Source organism: Gorilla gorilla, chromosome 5 (assembly GCF_029281585.2).
Source record: "Gorilla gorilla gorilla isolate KB3781 chromosome 5, NHGRI_mGorGor1-v2.1_pri, whole genome shotgun sequence".
Taxonomy (NCBI): domain Eukaryota; kingdom Metazoa; phylum Chordata; class Mammalia; order Primates; family Hominidae; genus Gorilla; species Gorilla gorilla.
This window is the reverse complement of record NC_073229.2, coordinates 113,358,869-113,384,356: the sequence shown is the minus strand read 5'-3', so window position 1 is coordinate 113,384,356 and position 25,488 is coordinate 113,358,869. Positions and strand designations below refer to the sequence as shown.

Genomic DNA, 25,488 nt, shown 5'->3' with positions numbered 1-25,488 from the left:
GTGAATTACAGATAGCATAAGAAGAGAAAGAAAAGGCTTCTTACGATCTGGGAACAGAACCTTAAAACAACTGCATTTCAAATAACCCGAAAAAAATTTCTCTCATCAATTTTTTTTCAGTCTTGTGTAATTAATTCTCATTCTATTGGATCTTGGGTTAGCAGTTGTGTGAAACCGCTTTTCAGCTATAGAGTTATGGGAATCCTGACTCAGTTTACCGGTACAGTCTGAAAGTTACCAAAACCATGTCAGCTCAGCTTTGAAGAGTCAATAGTTTGGAGTACCTAGTGCGGTCTCTTCCACGAGGCTCTGAGACTGTCTTTTGATGAAGACACAAGCTCCGGCCTGTAGATTATAGCAGAGTCTTAAAGTAAGCATCAAAGCAAAAGAAAAACTGTTTACAAATAACACAGACTTGAGGCTACAGTTAATTTATTACTGGTATTTTTCAAATGTGGACAGTGCAGCAAGGTTCATGATAAGAACAATGCAACTGACAAGGAAATTTACTTGTTTCTGCGCCAAACAAAGACAAAAAAACCTCTTCCCCAGTTGCCCTCCCAATCTCAGCCATATAGACAGCCCACGCAGGTACCGAGCCCTGGGGTTTCAGGGATTCAGCCACAGGAAGTGGGGGCAGGAAGCTGTCCAAATCCAGCCCTCAGCTAAAGCAAGTAATAATGGCCGTAAGCTTAAAATAGATCCAGGGACGAGCTCATTAACGTGAACATAGAAAGCAGTTCCGCACCTCTGGCCTTACTCCTTTTGGAAATTGCTTTGGTCCATTTTTACTTCCTTTTATTCGACGCACCAGAAAATAAGACTTTTACCAACATTTTTACTGCATTTGACGATGAACTAATTTAGACCGGCTAAAATAATTGTTCCACTGGGACACAGGAATTCAACCTCAGTTCAGAAAATCCCTGACATCTGACGTAGGAGGATTTATAGGTTTAGTGGAAATTGCTTTCTCCTGCTCTCCAGATTGCATCCTGTGGGTTGATTTTTTTTGCATGAGTAAACATCCTTCTAATAATGAACAGACCAATAATGTCTTAAGAGAGAAAAAGAACAACCTTTTCCTTTTTGCTGTTTCTGGAGAGAGCTGTTTGAATTTGGAAACCTATGTTGGCTGTCCCAAATATGAGATTTGGCATCTTTCTTTTGTGGTGGGGATGGGTTTTGGCCGCTGAAAGCAGAGTGCACTGGCCCGGAAGAGAAGTCCACGAGATGTCTAAGAAAGGCAGGTGAGTGGACATTTAGGGATAGAGGATTTAGGAAAAGAGGGTGCACAAAGTGAGCTTACAGTGTTGTTCTAGAAACTGAGCATCATTTCCAGTGTATGGTGTTTTGTGTGGATGACTTTTTCTTCCCCTTCCCTTTGTTCTCCTGCTGCTCCCCTTTTAGAAAGTTAGAATTACGTTTTCTTTTAAAATGATGCTAGATTAGATCATTTTATCGGTGCATTTTTAAAATTCCTTATGAATTGTCCTAGGTGAAAGGTAGATTCTAGAAAATAGAATATATGCACATTTAAAAAAAAATCAAGGGCAATTGTTTGCTGTCTGTGTCCTAGGGTTAGAACAACTGTGAATTCTCAAATTACCAATGGGACCTGTATTTCATGAGAATGATTCTGCTCTAATTATTTCTGTTAGATTTGTGAATCACTTTTTAATATTTTAAAAGAAAGCAGCTTTCTCCAAGCTGTGTGACTAGAAGGATCATTATTAGATGGTTCCCTACCTATAAATTGGGAGGGCCAGGGACGGAGCCACCTGCAGGCAACTGCTTGCCAGTGGTCAACACCAAAGGTGCATGCTGCCCTGTCTGCCAGCACTTGCAGAGGGAGCTTAGACAGGAAACCAGGTTCCCCACCAGCCCCTTAGCACTCGGCCTCACCTGGGCCATTCTGACGGCAGCACTGGCAATGTCTATCTGGGATGCACACCTGCTTGCCCGGCATCAGTCAATAATACAGGAGACTTGGAGACAACCTAATCCAGTGCTCTCTCTGTACTGATGAGGAGATGGAGACAGTAGGGCGTTGTTGATTCTTGGTCCTTTATTAGCCTTAGCTTCCAATTGAACTTCACCTTTCTTTGAGTGTAAATATAAATAGAGTCTGAGAGATCAGTGAATATGAAAAGAAATCTAGCTTTTGGGAGTTTGGGGTTAGGAGGAGGGCTGTGTGTCTAGCACCTCAGTGTCCTCCCTCTGGGGCTGGAGGGAGCCCTCCTCACATGGGCTCCCAAACAGCCAGCTGTAGCTCACAGCATTTGTTTCAAGCTGTTCTTAACAACATCATAAAACTAGGAGCTGAAATATCCAGTGGTCATGGTGAGCCCTGGGGTGCTAAGGGAGGCCACTGTGCCCTATTACCATCAGAGTCAGAAGTTGCTTGGGCAAACACTGGAACTTGTGGAGTGGTGCAGCCGTAGAGATTATTTGATCCAAATGTGCTTATAGGGATTAAAAGCAACAACAACAACAACAACAACAACAAACTCTGTTGGTCTTCATGAAAAACTTTTCCCAAGCCAGAGTTAGAGTGGCAACCTATTTGCAAATATCGGTGATTAAGAAGTCTAAGAGAGTGAAATAGACTTTCTTTTAAATAATTTATTTAAAACATTTAAATTTTAAGTGACAAATTATGATTGTATATATTAATGGCATACATACAAAATGATGTAAGGATATATACATACAATGTGGAATGATTAAGTCTAATTAATGTATCCATTACCACAAATATTTACTGTTTTTTTGTGGTGAGAACATTTGAAATTTACTCAGCACTTTTGCAATATACAATACACTATTTTTAACTGTGGTCACCATGCTGTGCAATATGTCTCAAAAAACTATTCCTCCTGTCTAACTGAAACTACTTCTTGGCCAACATCTCCTCATACCCTCAATCTCCCAGCCTCTGGTAACCATCATTCTGCTGTCTGTTAATATGATTTCTATTGTTTTAGATTTCACATACAAGTGAGATCATATGGTATTTGTCTTTGATGCTTGGCTTATTTCATTAAGCATAATGTCCTCCAGGTTTATGCGTGCTGTTGCAAATGACAGAATTTCTTTTTCTAAGGTTGAATAGTATTCCATTGTATACCACATTCTCTTTATCCATTCATCCATTGATGGACACTTAGGTTGTTTCTATAACTTGACTATTATGAATAATGCTGCAATGAAAATGAGAGTGCAGATATCTCTTCAACAAACTGCTTTTAAGTCCTTTGGATATATACCTGGACATGGGATTGCTGGATCATACGGTAATTCTGTTTTTAGTTTTTAGAGGAACCTCCATCTAGTTTTCCATAATGGCTGTGCCAATTTACATTCCCACCAATGGTGTTACAAGGGTTTTCTTTTCTCTGCATCTTTGCCAAGGCTTGTTCTTGTTCATGTTTTTAATTTTGTTTTGTTTTTTGTTTGTTTTAGAGACAGAGTCTTGCCCTGTTACCTAAACTGGATTGTAATGGTTTCAAGTGATCCTCCCACCTCAGCTTCTTGAGTAGCTGGGACTACAGGTGCATTACCATGCCTGGCTAATTTAAAAAAATTTTTTTTCTATAGACAGGGTCTCACTGTGTTGCCCAGGCTGGTCTCGAGCTCCTGGCTTCAAGTGATCCTCCCACCTTGGCCTCCAAAAGTGCCAGGATTACAGGCGTGAGCCACCATGCTTGGCCATCTTTTTGATAATAGCCATTCTGACTGGTGTGAGATGATATCTCATTGTGGTTCAAATTTGCATTTCCCTAATGACTAATGATGTTGAGCGTTTTTTCGTATATCTGTTGGCCACTTGTATGTCTTGTTTTGAAAAATGTCTATTCAAGTCCTTTATCCATTTTTAATCAGGTTACTTGTTTTCTTGCTATTGAGTTGTTTGAGTTCCTTATATATTTTAGATATGAACCCCTTATCAGATGTGTATGCCTTACAAATATTTTCTTCCAATCTGCAGGTTGTCTCTTCACTGCATTCGTTATTTATTCTGCTGTGCAGAAGCTTTTTAGTTTGATGTAATCTCATTTGTCTATTTGCTTTTGTTGCCCAAGCTTTTGGAGTCAAATGCAAAAAATTCACTGCCTAGACCAATATTGTGTAACTTTTCTCCTATATTTTCCTCTATCAGTTTTACAGTTTCAGGTCTTACACTTAAGTCTTTAATCCATTTTGAGTTGATTCTTGTATATGGTGTGAGATAGAAGGTCTGATTTTATTCTTCTGCATGTGGATATCCAGTTTTCTCAACATATTTATTGGAGAGACTTTTTTTTTCCATTGTGTGTTTTTGGGACCTTTGTTGAAAATCAAATGATTGTAAATGTATGAGTTTATTATTAGGCTCTCTCTTCTGTTTCACTGGTTGATGTGTTCATTTATATTCTAGTTCCACGACGTTTTAATTACTATAGCTTTGAAATATAGCTTGAAATCAAGTAGTGTGATGCCTCCAGCTTTGTTTTTTTTGCTCAAGATCATTTTGGCTATTTGGGATCTTTTGTGGTACCATATGAATTTTAGGATTTTTTTTTTATGTTTATGGAAAATGACTTGGAGTTTTGACAGGGATTGCATTGAATCTGTAGATCACTTTGGGAGTATGGACATTTTAACAGTATCAATTCTTTCAATCCATGAATATATCTTTCCATTTATTTGTATCTCCTTTAATTTCTTTCATTGGTGTTTTATAGTTTTCATTGTACAAATTTTTCACTTCCCCAGTCAAATTTATTCGTTAGTCTTTTTTTTGTAACCACTGTATATTGGATTTTTTTAAATTTCTTTTTTTAGGTAGTTTGTTGCTAGTGTACAGAAACACTTCTGATTTTTGCATGCTGAATTGAATCTGCAACTTTATTGTATTTGTTCATTAGTTCTGACAGTTTTCTTGGTGAAGTCTTTAGGGTTTTCTATATATAAGATCATGTCATCAGCAAACAGCAACAATTTCACTTCTTTCTTTCCTATTTCTATGTCTTTTCTTTCTTTCTCTTGTCTAACTGCTTTGGCAAGGACTTCTGGTACTATGGTTGAATAGAAGTGGTGAGAGTGAGTCTTGTTACTGATCTTAGAGAATGAAATAAAATTTCTTTGTAATTTTACTTTTAAAAGCTTTCATTTCTTTAGTTATGAAAGACACATATAATTATTATTTAAATTTACCAAAAAAAGAGAAAAAAATTTTAAAAACACCCAAGAATTACCCATAATCTCCAAGCCCAGAAGTAACCTTGTTAACATTTTTGTGTATTTTCTTCTTGTCTTTTTTGGTAAGCATATACTGAATACTAAGTAGTTTGGAATTATGCCATGCATATAGTCTGCATGTTCACTTATTTTAAAAGTCAATAGAATTGCCGGGCGCGGTGGCTCACGCCTGTAATCCCAGCACTTTGGGAGGCCGAGGCGGGTGGATCACGAGGTCAGGAGATCGAGACCATCCTGGCTAACATGGTGAAACCCCGTCTCTACTAAAAATACAAAAAATTAGCCGGGCGTGGTGGCGGGCGCCTGTAGTCCCAGCTACTCGGGAGGCTGAGGCAGGAGAATGGCGTGAACCCGGGAAGGCGGAGCTTGCAGTGAGCTGAGATTGCGCCACTGCACTCCAGCCTGGGCGACAGAGCCAGACTCCGTCTCAAAAAAAAAAAAAAAAGTCAATAGAATTATCATTTGAGTGGCTGCATAATAATGCAAATATGTAAATTAATGCACAGTGTGCCACCATTTAAGTGTTTTCCTCTATTTACAGACATTTGGTTGCTTCCTCTTTGTTATTACAAACATTCTGTATGTACATCTTTGTATATAAGAAGAGTTGTTCACATATGTATTTAATTAGGTTAGACTCCTGGAAGTGTTCTGGATCAAATGGCACAAGAACATTGAAAGCTCCAGATATATGCGGGCAAATTTCTTTCCAGAATGTTACGTCGACCCAACTTATACCCCACCAGCCAGGTTAAACTTCATTTTTATGTAGCCTAAACTTTTAAAGGCTTACTTAATTTCATCCAGACTCTAAATCCATAAGCTGCTGGTAATTTGTATCCAGCCTTCTTTACATGGTCATGCTAATAAAATAGCTTAGGTAAACATGGGCACACCAGGGGGTGAATCTAGTGAGGTTCCTAGGGTGCAAAACTGAAGGAGGTGCTTACATGCCCCAGAGAGTGACTGGCTCTTTACATTTTACTCCCTACGCACCTTACCTGCCTCACTCTAGTCTCCACTCCAGGAAATAATTCATGTTTTCCCAGAATCTCCATGGGAGGCACATCCAGATAGGACCCATCTTCACCAATCATGCAGAATCAAGATCAGAATGCCAGGGCACTGGGCAATGTTTCTAGAATCAATCAAAACTTACTGTCTCAGGCCGGGCATGGTGGCTCATGCCTGTAATCCCAGCACTTTGGAAGGCTGAGACATGAGGATAACTTGAGCCCAGAAGTTCAAGACCAGCCTGGGGAACAAAATGAGAGCCTGTTTCTATAAACAGTACAAAAAAATGTAGCTGGGCATGGTGAGGTGTGCCTGTAGTCCCAGCTACTCAAGAGGCTGAAGTGGGAGAATGGCTTGAGCCTGGGATGTCAAGGCTGCAGTGAGCCGTGATCATGCCACTGCACTTCAGCCTGGGCCCGTCTGACCCTGTCTCAGAAAATAAGTAAATAAATAAATAACCCAAAACTTACTGTCGGTCCTCTCCTCCTCTCTTCCCTGGAAGAATGGAAACATAACTTGTCTACACTACGGGCCCCTGGACCATGCCAGCTCAGGCTGTGGGAGGGCAAACTGATTCTACCAGAAGCTGGAAGTACATTATCATGCATTCTTTGTCGTGCTAAAGAATTCACGTTTATTCTGAAGGTGAAGAGTTGCTGAATGGTCTCAGCAGATTTCCATTTCAGAGAGACGATGCTTGCTTGCTCAGCAGCATGATGGAACACCAGGAAGGGGGATAGAGGGGAAACAGAGAAAGTAATCCAGAGGCTATGACCAGAGTCTGAGGCCAGGTAAGAGCTGGTGCAAAGCTCATTCATAGTGGAATGAACAGGATGGGGATGGGGGAGGAATGAATATGAGAGCTTTCAAGGAGCCAGAATGGTCAGAATCTGATTGGCTTCAGGGTGAGAGAGAAGTTTAGGATGAATGTACGGCAGGTCTTTGGATTGTACGACTGAGTAGATGGTGATGCCAGGAAGGAGAGCAGGCGGAGGAGTAGGTTTGGGGGTGAAGGTGATGAGTTTGGTATGAACATATGGACCTAGATGTGCTTGCAAGATACCCAGAGGCAGCTGTCCAGTCAGCAGGAAGGGATATAAGTCTGCAGCTCAAGAAAGAAACTGGGCCTGGAGAATTAGATTTAAAGGGAGTCCCCATAGGTGGCAATGGATGAGGTGGCCAGAGACAGCATGTGGCATGAAATAAGGACTGGATCAAGGACAGACCTTGGGGAAGAGCAGCATTTAAGGAGAAGATAAAGGAAGGGGGCTCAATGTAGAGCTGGAAATGAGTGATCAGAGAAACGGGTATAGAACTGGAATACAGAGGTGTTGAGGATGTTAAGAGGCCCATTTTTTCAACAGTTATCAAGTGCTTATTACAGGGCAGGCACTACACTGGGCAATGAGCTCTTCACCAGTCACAAAATGAGATGCAGGCTGTGCCATCAGAGACCTTCCGACTAGGAAGGTGTTCTAGCAAGGTGTCAAAGGTTTTAAGAAGGAGGGAGTGGTCAATAGGGTCAGATCACTCCAAGGTCAAAATCAACTAGGTAGAGGACTGAGAAGTGGGCCCTAGATATGGTAGTTTTGTGTCATTAATGATCATTCCAAGAAGAGACAGATGTCAGAGGGTTGAGGAGAGTAGAAGAGAAAATGGAGTGAATATAGACAGTATTTACAAGAAACTTGGTGTGAACTGAAAGACTGAGACGGGATGAAGGCGAGAGAGGAAGACAGGAGAGTTTTAGGGTAGGAGGGACTTTGGAGGGTTCAAAGGATGAAGAGAGGCCAGGGGCGGCAACAATGTGGCATAAGGAGTTGCTGTCAAATCCCTGTCTTGCATGACAAAGAGAAAGCTGTGGGATTATGGACTGGGTCTCTGATCACCCTCAACGCCTTGAAATTTGATTTTCTCTTAAGTTAGTAGTGCTCTCTTCATCTTGTCCCTCTGCTCGCCAGAAAGTTTGCTTGAACGTTCGAGTCCCCACTTTGTGCTTCCTGGTCTTTTGTCTCCCTGCTGATTACGACCTGCCCCTCCTCCTTGCAGTCTCCTAAGGCCTCTGCACCTGCTGCTCCCATGCTCACAACACCATTCTCTTTCTTATTTCTCTGACCCATTTTTTTTCTTCCTCCAATATTTAGCAGAGGTGTCACCTCCTCTGAGAAGCCTTCCTTGGCCTTCCCTCACCCCCTGCCTCTCAAGTCTCAATTAGGTGGCTTACTTCTGAGCTTCTGCAGCTCTCCACCACCCTTCTCTCCAAGGACTAATCACTCAGCATTGCCTTTTTTATCTCATTTTTCTCTGCTTCTAGGCTATGAGTCCCTTGAGGGCGCATTTATCCTTGTTTCCCCACAATCAAGAACAATGGTGAATGTTCGTGAAATGTTGGGCATGAATAAATGAGTGAATCCTGACTCTTGCTATTTCCTGTACTTCATTCATTCATTCAACAAATATGTATTGAGGGCAGTATACTCCAGGCACTGTGCCCATGGCTTGGGAGGCAATGGTAAGCAAAATAGACCTGCTCCTCCCCTTGAGGTGCTGACAGTCTAGTGGGGGAGACAGACCTTAATCAGACCACTTTTGTAGAATGCAAAAATTAAAAATTTCGCAGAAGACTGGGCATGATGGCTCACACCTGTAATCCTAGCACTTTGAGAAGCCAAGGCAGGAGGATTGCTTAATCCCAGGAGTTCGAGACCAGCCTAGGCAACATAGTGAGACCCCATTTCTACAAAAACAAGCAAAATTAGCCAGGTGTGGTGGCACACACCTGTGGTCCTAGCTACTCGGGAGGCTGAGGTGGGAGGATCACTTGAGCCTGGGAGGTCGAGGCTGCAGTGAGCTGAGATTGCGACGCTGCATTCCAGCCTGGGTGACAGAGTAAGACCTATCTCCAAAAAAAAAAAAAAAAAAAAAAATTTCTGCAGAATGTCAGACCTTCAAGGACCTTAGAAACCCCCTCACCTTTAAAGTTTAAAGGTGAAAAGAGCAAGGCCCAAAAGGGTACACAAACTTGTGCCATGGTCACATAACATATCCACAGAGCTCCCACAGACCCCATGTTTCCACTTCTGGTGCTCTCCTCTCGCCATCAGAAAATGAAAGAAAGTTATATTGATGGACATAAAACTCAGGTTGAACCAGGTGAAAATGTTTTTGTACGTCACAAACAGTTGAATGTCAGCCATTTCCTGTGGTTCAAATTAACATTTTCTTGCTTAATTCTTACAGCACGCCAGTAAAGTTAGTATTATTCCCCCCATCTTATAGGAAACTGAGACACAGAAAGATCAAGTAACCTGCCCAAGGTTAACAGCTAGTTTGTGGCTCCCCTGGGATTCACACTGAAGTCTGACTGATGCCAAGTCTGCACGCCTTCCAATACTGTAAGCTGCCTCATCAAATAAATCTAACCTCACACAAGCAGTGGTGGCTCTTGGGATTGCGGTGATAGCATTGAGAAGACCTCGTGAGTCTTGACTCACCCCTGTTGAAGGCCTGGTCTCTGCTCCACTCCCCAGGCGAGAGGGCAGGAGGTGAAGCGAGGTAGAGATGTTCCATCCGCAATTTCACATTCTGAAATGCATTGCAGGCTGTCCCCTTGACAAACACCTGTTTTTGTTTGTTTGTTTTGTTTTTGTTTTTAGGCAGCTGAGACATTTAATTGGCTATGGGGATTTCACTCAAAAGGCATTTAACAAGAGTCTAAAATGTTGGCATTAGGGTCAAATAGACATCTACAAGTTAGAAAGTAGTATGTTCTATAAGAAATGGGAATAATACAATCTGAGAATTCTAATAAAGAGAACAGGTAGACAAAATTCAGAGCTTTAAATTAAAAAAAATAAAATAAAGTAACCCAGTGTCTTCAAGTGGGAGGCATATGGTATTCCCAGGCATAGGAATTCAGACATATATGTACAAGGAAAAAAAAGGGATGATCTAGGCTGAGATTTTTTTTTTAAGCCCACAACTTGGATGATAGGTTGAGATTTTATCTAAGAAGCAGTTAGACAAACATATTCTTGATGTGTTCTTTTTACTCTGTGGCAAGGCAGTAGCAGGCCAGGGCTGTCTGTGTGTTAGGCGCCCACCAAGTTGGTGGAAACAGCAGTCAGTAATGGTGGCAAGAAGACAGCTTGATCAAATACCCTGAGACCTGACAGAAGCTGATAGGTCAAAGCTGGGCTGGTACCCCCATCCTAGACAGCCCTGGCAGCCCTTTGGCTGCAGGCAACAGCTCAGATCTCCCTCAGATGTGCAGGCCTCAGAGGTCAAGGAGTGTTCGCACTGTATCAGTCAGGGATCTCCAGAGGAAGAGAACCAGTAGGCTGTCCACATCCACATCCTTATGCCTTTCTCTGTCTGGATCACACATTTGTGGGGGCTGCCAAGTCTGAGATCTGCAGGGCAGACCAGCAGGCTGGAAGTTCTGGCAGAAGCTGGCGTGTTGCCATCTTGAGTAGGAAGGCAGTCTGGAAGCGAATTCCTCCTTCTTCTTCGAGAAACCTTAGTCTTTTCTCTGAAGGCCCACAACTGACTGGATGGGGGCTCCCCACATGATGGAGGGTAATCTGCTTTACTTAAAGCCTGCTGATCTAAATGTTAATCACATTTTTTAAAAATATCGTCACAGTAACGTTTAGACTGATGTTTGACCAGAACCAGTACCATGGTCTAAGCAAGTTGACCCATAGAATTAACCATCACACATTTTAGAGAACATAATTTGAAAAGCACAGTATTAGTTACCAAAAATCCACTTAGGAAGGAATCAAAGGAAATGAACTATTTAATATTTACAGCCAAGGAAAAATACAAAATGCTCAACTCATTATGTGGAAGAATGCACAGCCTCTGTAACAATTCAGGAAATGCTATATAAATAACATGATGGGTACATGCTCATTAAATTAATGAAAGTTAAACACACACACACACACACCCAGTGCTAGTGGGTCTGTGTGGAACCCACACCCCTATTGGTGCAGCTCTGGCAGGGAACCTACCCTTGTAGCATCGCCTTCAGCCAACAGGACTAGAGCAGCGAAGCGCCTCTCACATCTCAGGGAGGCTGCCACCTTCTGGAACGGACTTGAAAGGTTTCGAAGCCATCTCATTGCCTAATCCCTTATTTCACAGCTGAGGAAACAGACCTGGAGAGAAGCAACTTGCCATCTCCCACCAGTAAGCAAAACGGGTTCAAGGCAGTGTGCTGGCTTCCTAACTGCCTGCTGTCCTCCTACTGTACCAGGTCATGGCCTCAGAGAGCTGTGCAAAAGAGCTCCATTTTTAAAAATTAGAAATCACAACTTTGGCTGAACATTGGAATCACCTGAGATTTGAAAACTATTGCTGGCTGGGTCCCACCCTTAGAGGTTCTGATTTAATTGGTCTGCTCTGTGGCCTGGGATTTTTTAAGCTCCTCGGGTGATTCCAATGTGTAATCAGGGCTGAGCATTAGATGGTTGTGTGCTACATGCCCACTATTCTGGTAGCAAATAATCCTTTTCTCTCTTCCTAATTTGAAGACCACTCTCTTTGATGAAGAATAGCAAAGTAAAATTGGATTCTGTTAGCAGAATCTCAGCCTTATCGTAATTGTTTATTAACATTGCCTCACCTCTGCCAGGTGTGGTGGCTCACACTTGTAATCCCAGCATTTTGGGAGGCTGAGGCGGGCAGATCGCTTGAGCTCAGGGGTTCAAGACCAGCCTGGGCAACATGGCAAAACCCCAACTCCACAAAAAATACAAAACTTAGCTTGGCATGGTGGCACATGCCTGTAATCCCAGCTACTCAGGAAGCTGAGGTGGGAGGATAGCTTGAGTTCAGGAGGTCAAGGCTGCAGTGAGCTGAGATTGTGCCACTGCATTGTAGCCTGGGCAACAGAGTGAGACCCTGTCTTCAAAAAAAAATTAAAATTAAAAAAAATTTAATCTTGCTTCATCTTCTCCAAGTGGTATATTTCCTTCTACTGACTCTCCTAGCTCAGGATGCAACTGGAAAGAATTCTGCTTGTCTTTACCATGTCTCTTGAGTCTAATTTAGACTCTGGCCTCCCTTGACTCATTTCTTATGGATCCCTTCAATTCTGTGCAATACACCCTTGGGTTTGTGCTTCTCCTTCCATATTTGGTACCTGTCTTTGTAAAGTCAGTTCTGCACACTGCTAAGGGTTTACAGAGATGTGTAACATAGAGGCCGGGCATGGTGGCTCACAACTATAATCGCAACACTGTGTGAGTTTGAGGCAGGAGGATCCCTTGAACCTAGGATTTGGAGACCAGCTTGGGCAACATAGTGAAACCCCTTCACTACAATTTTTTTTAAAAAAATTAGCTGGGCATGGTGTCACACAACTGTGGTCCCAGCTACTTGGGAGGCTGAGGCAGGAGAATTGCTTTAGCCTAGGAGGTTGAGGCTGCAGTGAGCTATAATTACACCACTACACTCCAGCCTTGGGCAACAGAGAGAGATCTTGTTTAAAAAAAAAAAAATACAGTCTCTCATCTATTGATCCCACGGTGAAGTGAGTGGGATGGTCAGAAGGCCTGTCACCACAACAGCACGGTGTGCACATTCTGATGAAAGCATGTAAAGGAGAGAAGCTCAAGAACGCTTTCAGGAGGAGGTGGCATTTTATCTGGGAATGCGTGGAGTTGTCTGGGTAACAAAGGGTATGAAGAGTGATGGGAAGGGCATTCCAGACAGTTGGGACATCGGGAGCAAAGCATAGAGATGTAATTGACAACGGCAAGAAGGTGGGGGCAGAGTGGGAGCTGAGAGTGGGAAAGTGAGTGGGAGCCTTATTATGGGCCTTATATGCCCAACTTCCACGGATTTTACTTTGAGGATGAAGGGTTTTAAGAGGGGAAGTGACATAATTGTGATTTTCATTCCATGGTGTTGGTGGGATGGTTGGATTAGAGAAGGATAAGACCAGAGGCAGGAAAGCCTGCTGCCCCCCATATGCTAAGTAATGACACCTGAGGCAGGGGGCGTGGGGATGGAGAGGGCAAGACAGCAGGGGCGGGGCAGGGGGTGTTGAGAAGGAGGTCAGCCAGGACTGGCCGCCTGACTGCTGTGGGCAGGGCCCCAGTTGGCCTTTCGTGGCCTTTATGCACATCAGAAAAACGTAGCCCTATAAGCAGTACATGTCTAAGAAGTGGAGCTAGAGCCAGCGTTCTCAGTGTCCCTGGAAGAGGATGTGAGAGATGGGGGGGCGGGGGGTGGAGGTGCCAAGGACAACATCTGGGTGTTTTGCACTACATACAAGGACTTCTTTTCTTGGCTGTTAGAAATGCCGAGAAAGCATGATCATTTTCATTAGCCAGTTTCTGCTTCCTTGTAAAAATTAAGTTCTCTGTCTTCTCAGATGAAATAGTAAGCAAGGTAAAGTGTAACTTATCAGATGCTCGGCCATTAGCTGAATGAGCCTTCCAGCAGACCTCCCTCATCACAAACCCCCATCCGTGCTCCAGCTCACCTCCAAGAAAGTTCTGACACCTCTTTCGGGAAAACATCCATGCACAGACTAAGAACTAGAACAAGCAGACATCAAGAGGAAGTCTTGTAGGTTGGAATTTGTCATTTGATCCAAAATAAAAGTGGGTGTTCAACAAATGTACACCCTATGTTCAGTTCAAAAAGCTGTCTCATGTCATCCTGCATCATCTTAACATGGTACATGCCTATCCTTTCTTCATAACCTCCTGGGGCTCATTCAATAAATATTTATCATGCACCAACTTTGTGCAAGGTCTATGTTAACTTCTATATGAGGAGACGATAAGCTCAGACCTTCCACATCTAAGCCAATTTCCTGGCAGTGGGAGGCAAATCTTCCAACGTGATGCTGTGGCCAGCCTTGCTTCCAACCCTGGAGCCAGAACCCCTGGCTCTGACTTCTGGCTCCTTCACTTTTACAAGTTATTTAAAGTCTTTGTGTCTCAGTTTCCTACATATAAAATGGGGATAGTGACGAGGCCTACTTCATAGGGTTGTTTTGAGGAATAACCTGAGTTAACACATGGAACAGGAGTTAGCATGGTAACTCACATGTAGGAAGTGCTCAAGCAGTGCTAGATTTTCCTATTATTTGTTTTGTGTGATACATCATTTCAAGATTAATAATCATACCCTCAGATGGTGAAAAGATGCCAATGACGCAAAAAAAATCCATGATATATTATAATTTGAGTTTAAAAGAAAGTTTCAAACAGTATAATTCTCCAAGAATCATAAGAAAATACAGATGCAGAATGGCAGAGGTTACTTCTGAGTTATATTCATCTTTTCCTTTATGATTAATCTATTTTCTAAATTTTTTTACATGGGCATGCAAACAGGAAAAAAAGTTACTTATTAATAATGAAAAAGACTATAACTGTATTCTATTCATCCGTCTTCTCTTGGCTAGAATCGAGGCTTCATGAAGGCAAAGGCAGTGGCATCTCAGAATTTGACAAACCTCCTTTCGTCAGTGACTGGTTCCATTTCAGGCTGGCCCAAAGTCAAAGTAAGAGCTGGGCCAAGCTTTTTTCCATTCCAATCTCCTTTTTCATTCCCTCCTGTCTCCCTTTTTAGGTGCCCATCTAGGGGGCTGATTCCTTCCTTCATTCAACTAATAGGTATTGAGGGTCCACAGGGATCCAACACTGTGCAAGGGACTGAATGCAAAGAGAACTTTGTCCCCGGTGTCCTTCGGCCTCATGCTGCCCATCAACTGTGATGGCCCATCGCCTGAAGCGCATGCCACTCCCCAGTCTTAGCTCTGCCCACGCCTGCAGAGCGCACACCTGTCTCTGCTCCATTTTCTACAGATGACATAATCCTTGTGCATCTGTTCTGATGTGTCCCTGTGCATCAGTCGAGTCCTGGCAGAAAACAGCATTGCCTTCAAAAGGGCTTAACTCATGATGATTGAATAAAAGGACAATTCGAAGAGATGTGGGCAGAGTTCGGTGATCCAGTCAGGCACGTTGATGCCCCCAAGGACTAGGAATAGGAGGAAGCCAGGACTACCCCTCGACTAGAAGGGGAAATATTAACTATTATTGGAGCTTATTGAAGATACTGTGATTATCAGCAATCAGAGTAACACGGGCATTGCTAGTCCTGGCATCAAAGCCGGGAGAGAATGAGGAATAAATACCCTGACCTCTTTCTTCCTCCTCCTCCTCTCTCATCTCCTGTCAGTGCCCACTTGGCTGAAATCATGAGCCAAAGAACGAGGATGCTCAAGTGATGCAGTTCACCTGGCAATGTGTTACTCTCCGTAATGAGGGTTTTATGGTGGATCAAAGTTAAAATGTACACATCCTTAAGAGCCTTCTAAAAGAATGGCGTCCATTTCAGGCCCAGGTAGACCAGTGGGGGAGATATTTTAGCTCAGACCTCTTCAAATTAGGCCTTCTGAGTAATGAATCCTCCAGTTTCTACTGTAGGTACTTGGAAAATGCTCAACAAGAGGCTAAATGAATGCATTGAATCTTCGTAGTTTTTTCTTCTTCTTTTACATTTTATTCTGGATAGATTTGAAGCAAATCTGGAGGGAGAGGGGTGCTTGGTTGATCTGAGTACCTAGACTTTCTCTACAATGTCTTTACTTTTTATGTTCATAGTAGGCCCCAAAGACAAAGACGAGAAGTACATGAAGATGCCCACAAGCAAGTCAGGTATGGCCATAAGCACATGCACACGGTTCTGCAGATGTTTCTTCACTGAACCTCAACTGTAGTGATTTTCAGCAGGGCCCCTCCCCGACCGCTCACCAAGGATCAGAAAGTGGAGGGTGGGGGACCAGAGGAAGGGGAGCCTGAAAGGAGACGGCAGTCCGGGGTGGGGGGGTGGCTCCTGGATCGAGCTGGTGAGAGAGGATGGCCGCGGCAATGGGAGCTGGTGTTCCTCCTCTTGACAAGCCCGGATTCCTCCCTTATATCTGTAAGCAGCTCAGTGGTTCCAGTTCTTTCCCTGGGCCACCTCCTTTGCTGCCAGCACGGTAATTCCTCACTTTAGAAGGACACTTCCTGGTGGGTTCAGAAATGGCAATGGCTGCTCCCATTTGTGTAGCACTTTCTAGTTTGAGAAGTACTTCCAGGTTGGGTGCGGTGGCTCACGCCTGTAATACCAGCACTTTGGGAGGCCTAGGTAGGAGTTGCTTGCAGGCCAGGGGTTTGAGGCCAGCCTGGGCAACATAGTGGGACCCCCATCTCTACAGAAAATTTAAAAATTAACTGGACTCAGTTGCATGTACCTGTAGTCCCAGCTACTTGGGAGGTTGAGATGGGAGGATCACTTGAATCCAGGATCACTCGAGCCCTGGAGTTTGAGGCTGAAGTGAGCTCATGATAGGTCACTGAATCCAGCTTGGATGACAGAGCAAAACCCTGTCTCTAAAAATAAATAAATAAATAAAAAATATAAAATAAAGAGGGGATAACTAAGAATATATGTCTGTATATACTTGTATACAAGAAACTCTGGTCAGATAGACAAGAAACCAGTAAGAGCAACACCTGGCCAGGTGCGGTGGCTCACATCTTTAATTCCAGCACTTTGGGAGGCTGAGGTGGGTGGATCACTTGAGGCCAGGAGTTTGAGACTAACCTGGCCAACATGGCAAATCCCCTGTCTCTACTAAAAATATAAAACTTAGCCAGGCGTGGTGGCAGGCGCCTGTAATCCCAACTACTTGGGAGGCTGAGGCATGAGAATCACTTGAACCTGGGAGGTGGAGGTTGCAGTGAGCCGAGATCACACCACTGCACTCCAGCCTGGGTGACACAGTGAGACTCTGTCTCAAAAAAAAAAACAAAAAAAAACGAAACACCTGTGGATGAGGGCTAGGAGCGGGTGGAGGCAGAAGTGGGAGGCTGAGTCTTCACTACATTTCTTCTTTTAAAAAATTGTCAACTGCTAAAAGTATGTTACCAGTCGAGAAAAAGAGAAAATAAATACAAATGACCCCAGGTGTGGTTCAGAAGCAGTAGCAGGAGTAGCCACCTTCCATGCAAACAGGATGGTCAGCATTTCCCTCAAGGGCAAGGTCCCGCTCCCTCCACAGTGGGCCAACAGAGATCAGGGGACCAGGCTCAGACCATACTCACTGGCTCTCCCCTCCAGCTCAAAACCCCTCAAAAGGCTGAGGCACTTTTTAAGGGAATTTGGGCTATTAATAACAAGACTAGAACCAGCTATTTTTCAGTCTTGGTTACACATTAAAATCATCTGGGAAGCTTTAAAAATACCAGGCCCTATTCCCAGACAGTCCAAATCAGCATCTCTGAGGTGGGGCCTGGGCATCGGTATTTTTTTTTTTTTTGAGACGGGGTCTCACTCTGTTGCCCAGGCTGGAGTGCAGTGGTGCAATCTCGGCTCACTGCAAGCTCTGCCTCCTGGGTTCACACCATTCTCCTGCCTCAGCCTCCCGAGTAGCTGGGACCACAGGCGCATGCCACCACGCCCAGCTAATTTTTTGTATTTTTTGTAGAGATGGGGTTTCACCATGTTAGCCAGGATGGTCTCGATCTCCTGACCTCGTGATCCACCTGCCTCAGACTCCCAAAGTTCTGGGATTACAGGCGTGAGCCGCCGCACCGGGCCCAGGCATCAGTATTTTTAAAGCTCGACAGTCATGGTCAAAGCCAGTGTCTTGGACCTTCTGGGTTAGTTCATTTATCCAGAAAGATGGAGAAAGAAAGAGGGGATGTCCAATAGCTTAAAAGAAGAAATAGCACACCCCATCACACCTATCAAGATCAAGTAAGAATGCAAGTTACTGTTTATTTGTCTTGGTTGGAATATATGATCAGCCTGGTTTCTTCCCCCTTGGCAGCCCAATTCTGAGACGAAGCCCTGACATCACCAAATCGCCTCTGACAAAGTCAGAACAGCTTCTGAGGATAGATGACCATGATTTCAGCATGAGGCCTGGCTTTGGAGGTATGGGATATATGCTCTCAGGGTGTCCTCTTTCTTCTGGTCCTCTCTGTCTGTGGGCAGGAAATTAGCCAAGGGACGGCACAGCTTTGCTCTCCGCTGACCCGGTCTGCCTCAGTTGTGCTTGGTGGACAAGACATCGAGCCCACAGTACATTTTGAGCATCTGTCTTGCCCCGCCCTGCGTTCTGCTGAACACAGTCTCAGGAAGCATCTGCTGCTGGGTGGCTGCTGCCCCTCTAGGATGGCTCACGATGAGGGAGGCCAACAGCTGGCTGTAGGAAGGGCAGGGGAACACAGGGCAGCTGCAGCCCAATGCGGCCTCCTAAAAATACTTGGAAGTAACAACCTTGGACTAAATTTGTTGTCATCTGGGAGCTGGCAGACAGAGTTCAGGGTATGTATCTTACGGCGGAATGTGGTCTGCTCGTTTTAATTAAATGAAAATAGCTTGAGAGAATAATGATTTAGTGCAGAAGAATAGCAAAGCCCTATGAAGCTTAGCCTGCAGCTACTGGGTTTCAGCCTTCTTAATGTCAATAATTTTTCACCCTTATGGGTTTATTTTCCTGGAAAAAAAAATACTCATTTTAAAAATCATTCTCGGCCGGGCATGGTGGCTCATACCTGAAATCCTAACATTTTGGGATTTCATCTGCCATAGCTGAGGTGGGCAGATTGCCTGAGCTCAGGAGTTCGAGACCAGCCTGGGTAACATGGTAAAACTCTGTCTCTACTAAAAATACAAAAATTAGCCAGCTGTGGTGGTGTGCACCTGTAGTCCCAGCTATTCAGGAGGCTGAGGCAAGAGAATTGCTTGACCCCAGGAGGCGGAGGTTGCAGTGAACTGAGATCACACCACTGTACTCCAGCCTGGGCAACAGAGTGAGACTCTGTCTCCAAAAAAAAAAGAAAAAAAGGGAAAAAGAAATAATTCTCTTGCCATTTATTTTTCTTCCAGTCACTTTTACCCAAAGAATAAATAGGCTGTAGAAGAGAGTCTCTATGCAGTCCCCAATCCACCATTGTTGAATCCAAACCCACCTTTTTACTCCAAATGATTCAGTGTGCTCCATGCCTGCCCTTCATCCTCAGAGCATCAGAGCAGGGAAGAAAGGGGGCAGGAATTGATTCCCTTCATTATACTTCCTTACTCTTTATCAATATTGAGTCCGTATGGCCCAGAAATAACAAAACATCTAATGTTTTAAGGCCATTCTTAAAACAGGCATCCTGTCTTCCCTGGAAGCTACTCCATCATGTTGCAAAGATGCAGATCTGTGGGTTTGGCAAATGACCTGAATATGACTTTGGTTCTGAGTGCCTATTACCAAACAATGCCTTTCTCATGGCCAGACAAGAGACACTGGCTTCCAGGATGAAAGAGGGTGCAACACCAGAAGGCAAATATAGAGAATAATGTGGGTGACCTCATGCTAAGAAGTCAGTTACTCTTAGATCAGACCCAGCTTTTGACCTAGGTCTTCATCATACCTTCAGATGAGCATATATAACCAAGAAAGGATGTTTTCAAACTTTTTTGGAATATTTCAGAAAGCCAGCCTATGATTCCATGCTTTTATCTCTGGTTTGACTTCAGGTTGCCATGACCAAACCTCCAAATCTGATATGACATTGAGGTTCCAGGGGAAATGCTCCTTTTGCCTATTTCCTCCATAGTAAAATTTCAAGTAAAAACAGTGAATGCTCTTGCCATGCTCTGTCCCCAGGCCCTGCCATTCCTGTTGGTGTGGATGTGCAGGTGGAGAGTTTGGATAGCATCTCAGAGGTTGACATGGTAAGTGCTTCTCTGACCAGGGCCGTGGCAGGGGGATTCACAAAGCCGGTCCAGGGCCAGGAGCTCCACGCACCTGAATTCACTTAGTCTCACAACTGCCCTGGGCGGTGGGAATCCCCACACTACTTTTTCAGATGGCTCAGGAAGATTTGCCCAAAGCCACCCAATTGGTATGAAACAGAGCCAGATAACAAGCTTAACCTTTCCCACTCCAGTGGCCAGGCTCTTGCCACTGGGATGCATTTTCTGGACAAAAGCTCTCAAATGTAAGCAGCAGGGCCCAAGTTTGCAGCTGCCAAGTAGTCAAACACATCTTATTCCTGTGGATTCTGTACCTGGCTGTGGAAATGCAAAAGAAGCAAAAGAGTGTCCTTTCCCCCCGCCCGTCCCCTTTTTGGTCGGTTCAGATAAAAAGTGCAACATTCTCCAACTCCTTGACTTAACAGGATGTTTTAGGGACCTACCTTGGTTTGGGTCCACCAAAAAGCAGACCTGAGACAAGCAGTCACAAGCATAAGTATAAGCACTTTATTTGGGAAGTGATCCTGGGAAACACTAGAACAGAGTGGGGAAGGGAGAGAGGAAGAGAAGGAAGCAAAGAGGGCTGTGCTATCAAACCAGTTACTGTGGAACTGGTATGGAACTCAGTTATAGAACCACAGAACTCAGTGCCACTGGAGTACTCTGGGAGTCACTGAAGAACACACTTCAGGGTTATTCTGACTCAGGAGTGCGGGCTCTGGGGTATGGATCCACCGCCTTCTCTCTGATTGAGTGCTGCTTGCAGGTATTAACTTTCTGGCACCTGTGGCTTGAGTCACACATGGTGGCAGTAGCAGCCCACCCCCCGCCCCCTGCAGCGTTCTCTTCCTCCTACTGCAGCAAATTCTGGAGACTAAAAGCAAAACCTCTCTTGGTTCGGTTTCATTCCCCAGCCAAGTGATGGCTCCATAGGGGCTACAGAATCCACATCTCAGTGGGTTTGTGTGTGTCTGGGGTTCCCTCTCTGCCCTTCTGCCCCCAGGACTTTACGATGACCCTCTACCTGAGGCACTACTGGAAGGACGAGAGGCTGTCTTTTCCAAGCACCAACAACCTCAGCATGACGTTCGATGGCCGGCTGGTCAAGAAGATCTGGGTCCCTGACATGTTTTTCGTGCACTCCAAACGCTCCTTCATCCACGACACCACCACAGACAACGTCATGTTGCGGGTCCAGCCTGATGGGAAAGTGCTCTATAGTCTCAGGTAGGAAGAAAGGCAGATCATTCATATTAACCAAGAAAAGCATTGGTTTCACAACAGCAATTTGGGTTTTTGGCTCTGAATGTCTACTTTCCAACTTTTCAGTAGTTGCCAGCTTCTCAACATCAAGGAAAACTAACAACAAACAAGTTTATTTCTCTAGTAGGAGTCAGAGAAATAGATAATGTGTTCTCAAGGACTTACCTCTTACAATCTTTCTGATTCCCATTTTGGGGAACATTTTAGAACTTCGGTTAAAAAAAGTTCTTCTGCTTCATCTGGCCACCACAGGCATGTTTTCTCTCCTTTCTCTCCGTAGTGTCCTACTTGAGAAACTATGGGGACCCCCGGCTACTTTATGACTTGACATGCCATTCTGAACATCACTTTTTAAATATAATGAATAAAATCTTCTCACCAGTTCAGACACTTTAAAAACGTTTAATTGCTCATGAAGCGCTGGCCTGGGGAAGCTTTCCTTAAACACAGCTCCACAGTGTGGTTTTCAGGCTGCACAGGAACTTTAGAAACTCATGGTACTCAAGGCACATGGAGATGAGCAGCAGGCCTTCACAGAGAAGGGATGTGGTCACTTGCTGTGGTCTGCTCCTCTTGTGCTGTGTGGACGGTGCATTCCAGTTTCACAGACTTTGCTTTGGCTTCCGTGCTGATGAATGGTAAAGATGAATCCATACATCAGTATATAAGTAGAGGGTTCATGGATGCTTGCACAGTAGACTTATAGACCTATGGAGTCAGAGATTGCAATGTTGAAGCTGACTTTCTGTCCCCATTCCCCAAAGGAATATTTATGATGATCCCTCCATACTCATTCTGGCCTGGAACCTAAGTAATTAGGTACCTGACACAGAGTGGGGTTATGGGGTTTTCATCTTTAAGGCTTAAAATGCTTCCTCCCGTAAGAAGTACTCAGGCGGGTCCAGGATGTGCAACCCCTTCCCCAAGCCATGTTGAGCTGGTTCTCCCTGAAGTCTTCATTTCTGAGGCAGATTTTTTCTTTTCTTTTCTTTTCTTTTTTCTTCTCTTCTCTTCTCTTCTTTCTTTCTTTCTTTCCTTCTTTTCTTTCTTTCTTTTCTTTTTTTATTTACAGAGTTTTGCTCTATTGCCCAGGCTGGAGTGCACTGGCGTGATCGTGGCTTACTGCAGCCTCAACCCCCCAGGCCCAAGCAGTAATCTGACCTCAGCCTCCCAAGTGGCTGGGACCAAAGGCATGTGTCACTATGCCCAGCTAATTTTTTAAACAATTATTTTTGTAAAGACAGAATGTCCTTATGTTGCTCAGGCTAGTCTTGAACTCCTGGGCTCAAGCCATCCTCCCACCTTGGCATCCCAAAGTGCTGGGATTACAGGTGTGAGCCACCACACCTGGCCCACTGAGACCGGTTTTCAAGGCATCTTAAGGCTCAAAAACTACCAACACAACAACACAACTCAATGGCACCACCAAGGCTACAGAGTACTAGACCATAACATATGTGACCATTGGTATGCTAGTAAATGTTTAACAATTGGTTACCTGGGGGGAAAGTATGCATACCTATGTGTATATAAGTTTGTTATAAACATCACTGACATAAAGGATGTATAATGCTCTTTATTATAAATTCCATATATTTATAACTTGAGCATGATTTCCTAGTTCTTGGAAAAACCACTATAAGTTTTTATAATTCTATCATCAACAAATGAATATAGATCTGGTGAATGTTGGTTGATATTTTCTTTTCCATTAGTAAGATAAAAGTGAAACAATGAAAAACTATATAGAAACTTTACTCATTCATCAAAGACGTAAGCAACTTCTTTGCTGAATTGGATGATAGCTTTCAAATACTGAAATATGTCCTCAATATTTTGTACTACTCACAATGTAATGATAATAGGCATAACACCCTTTTAGGCTTAATCTGCCTTAAGTCTAGACAATCAACAAAACAATAAATCAAGCCCTGATTTGTAGTGTTTGCTGATTTCTGTAGTATAAATACTCCCATCCTGGCTGATTTCAAGCTCCCACCTGATGTCACTAAATGCAGAATTAGGAAGAAATTCATGGCAGCACACCATTATGCAGTGTTTCCACCATACAGATGCAATAAGTGTAAATGGCTTCAAGAATATACATAATAATAAAATGTAGTGAAATAATTAGGAAGTGATGAGTATTTTTTACTTTTGTTTTTACAAGATAAGTCTGGTGATAGTGAATTATCTCAGCTTTTGTCTATCTGGAAAAGACTCTGTCTCCTTTATATTCAAAATAATTTTGCTGGATATAATATTCTTGGATGACAGTTTTTTCTTTGAGCACTTTGAAAATATTCTTCTACTTCCTCCTGGTCGGCATGGTTTCCATTGGGAAGTCTGTTGCCAGACAAATTGGGTTTTTTTTTTTTTGGAGACGGAGTCTTACTCTGCTGCCCAGGCTGGAGTGCAGTGGCGTGATCTTGGCTCACTGCAACCTCCACCTCCCGGGTTCAAGCAATTCTCCTGCCTCAGCCTGTCAAGTAGCTGGGACTACAGGCACATGCCACCATGCCTGGCTAATTTTTTTGTATTTTAGTAGAGATGAGGTTTCACCGTGTTGCCCAGGCTGGTCTCAAACTCCTGAGTTCAGGCAATCTGCCTGCCTCAGCCTCCTAAAGTGCTAGGATTACAGACGTGAGCCACCATGCCTGACCCAAATTGGAACTTTTTAATGTGTTATTTGTCTTATTTATCTTGCTGCTTTTAGGATCCTCTCTTTGTTCTTGACCTTTCAGATGGATTACTATATGCCTGGAGATAATCTTATTTGCATTGATTCTGTTTGGTGTCCTCAGACCTTCCTATACCTGTATATTTATCTCCTTCTTGAGTTTTGGAAAGTTTCCTGTTATTATTCCTTTGACTAAGCTTTCCACCCCTTGCTGTTGCTCAGCTCTGTCTTGAACACCAATAATTCTTAGATTTGGTCCTTTGAGGTAATTTTCCATATCTTATAAGCAGCCTTTGTTCCCTTTTATTCTTTCTTCATTTTTTCTCCTCTGACTGTATTTTCAAATAGCCAGTCTACTAGCTCGCAGATTCTTTCCTCTGCTTGGTTCATTCTGCTGTTGAGAGCCTCTAAAGAGTTCTTCAGTTCAGCAAATGTATTTCTCAGTTCCAGGATTTCTGTTTGATTTTTGTTGTTGTTGTTATTTCAGTCTCTTTGTTAAATTTCTCTGATAAATTTCTGAATTGCTTTTTTGTATTATTTTGGATATCACTGCACTTCCTTAAAATTGCTATTTTGGATTCTTGGTCAGAGAGATTACAAATCATGGTCTTGTTAGGATCCCCTTTTGGGGAGGTCCTAATTCCCTGTTTGCTGTTGTTTCTTGTTGGTATACATCTACGTCTTTGCATTGAAGGATTAGTTTTTTATTCCAGTTTTCTCTGTCTAGTTTTGTTTTTTATTGACTATATTTGCTTAGTGAATCTGTCGCTAGATTGCTGCCTCCTTTTCAGCTCTAGGTGGCACCTTAAACCCAGGTTCGCCTTGCTCCAGTAACCGGTCTGTCTCTGCACTGCCAGTCCCGAATGGGGGAGGTCCTGAAGGGATTATCCCGGCAGTGTGGGAAGGCTGGCTAGGGGTTGGTGCCCAGGGGACCTACAGAATATTCTTCCGACAGTACTACTGAACAGCCACTCTGATTTGGCATCTCCTTTGGTGAAGTTACAGAGCATAGTTTCCAGGATGGGGATGGTTGTCCTGCTTCCCCTTTGTCTCTGCCTGTTCTCAGGGCTATTTCTCCCTTCAGGCAATCATGATGCTTCCTGTTGGTTAAGGTAAGGACAAATCTCCTGCCAGGGAACCCAAGAAGGTAGGGAATCTGATTGATCACCTCAATTTCACTTTCCAGTGTAGAAGTCATGAGTTGGGGGGAGATTTTCCATGCATTTGGTGGCAAGTAGAATGGGAGAGAGGAGCATCGGGGATGTGTAAGTCCAGTTCTCCTACTGGCATCTCAGTTTTTCTACTTCTCTGTGGCCCAGGGAACTGTCTCATCCTCATTCATGAGCTCTGGGTTGTTGCTGTTGAAAACCTTGGTGTGATATGTTTGTTTTTGGTTTTCTGTGGTGTGGAGTGAAGCAGCTTGCCTCTATGCCACGATTTTGGAACTGGAAGCTATTATTTATGTTTTTTAATGTGACATTTAATTTTAATGCTTAATAGTGACTGTGTTTAACAAC

The 25,488-nt window shown here is 43.6% G+C and overlaps 1 protein-coding gene across 3 annotated transcripts in view; it reads left to right on the top strand.

Moving 5' to 3' along the window:
- Positions 1-667: 667 nt before the first annotated feature.
- The window catches only part of GABRR1 (gamma-aminobutyric acid type A receptor subunit rho1), a 40,506-nt gene continuing 15,685 nt past the window's right edge, over positions 668-25,488 (top strand). The window contains exons 1-5 of one of the 3 annotated variants that reach the window (XM_019028923.3): positions 668-1,250; positions 15,894-15,947; positions 18,107-18,213; positions 19,940-20,007; positions 21,032-21,255. In XM_019028923.3, coding sequence (XP_018884468.1) covers positions 1,129-1,250; positions 15,894-15,947; positions 18,107-18,213; positions 19,940-20,007; positions 21,032-21,255 — 575 coding nt within the window. In that variant the 5' untranslated portion in view covers positions 668-1,128. The remainder of the gene's footprint in view (positions 1,251-15,893; positions 15,948-18,106; positions 18,214-19,939; positions 20,008-21,031; positions 21,256-25,488) is intronic. The other 2 variants (XM_004044396.5, XM_004044395.4) reach the window with 2 other exon arrangements.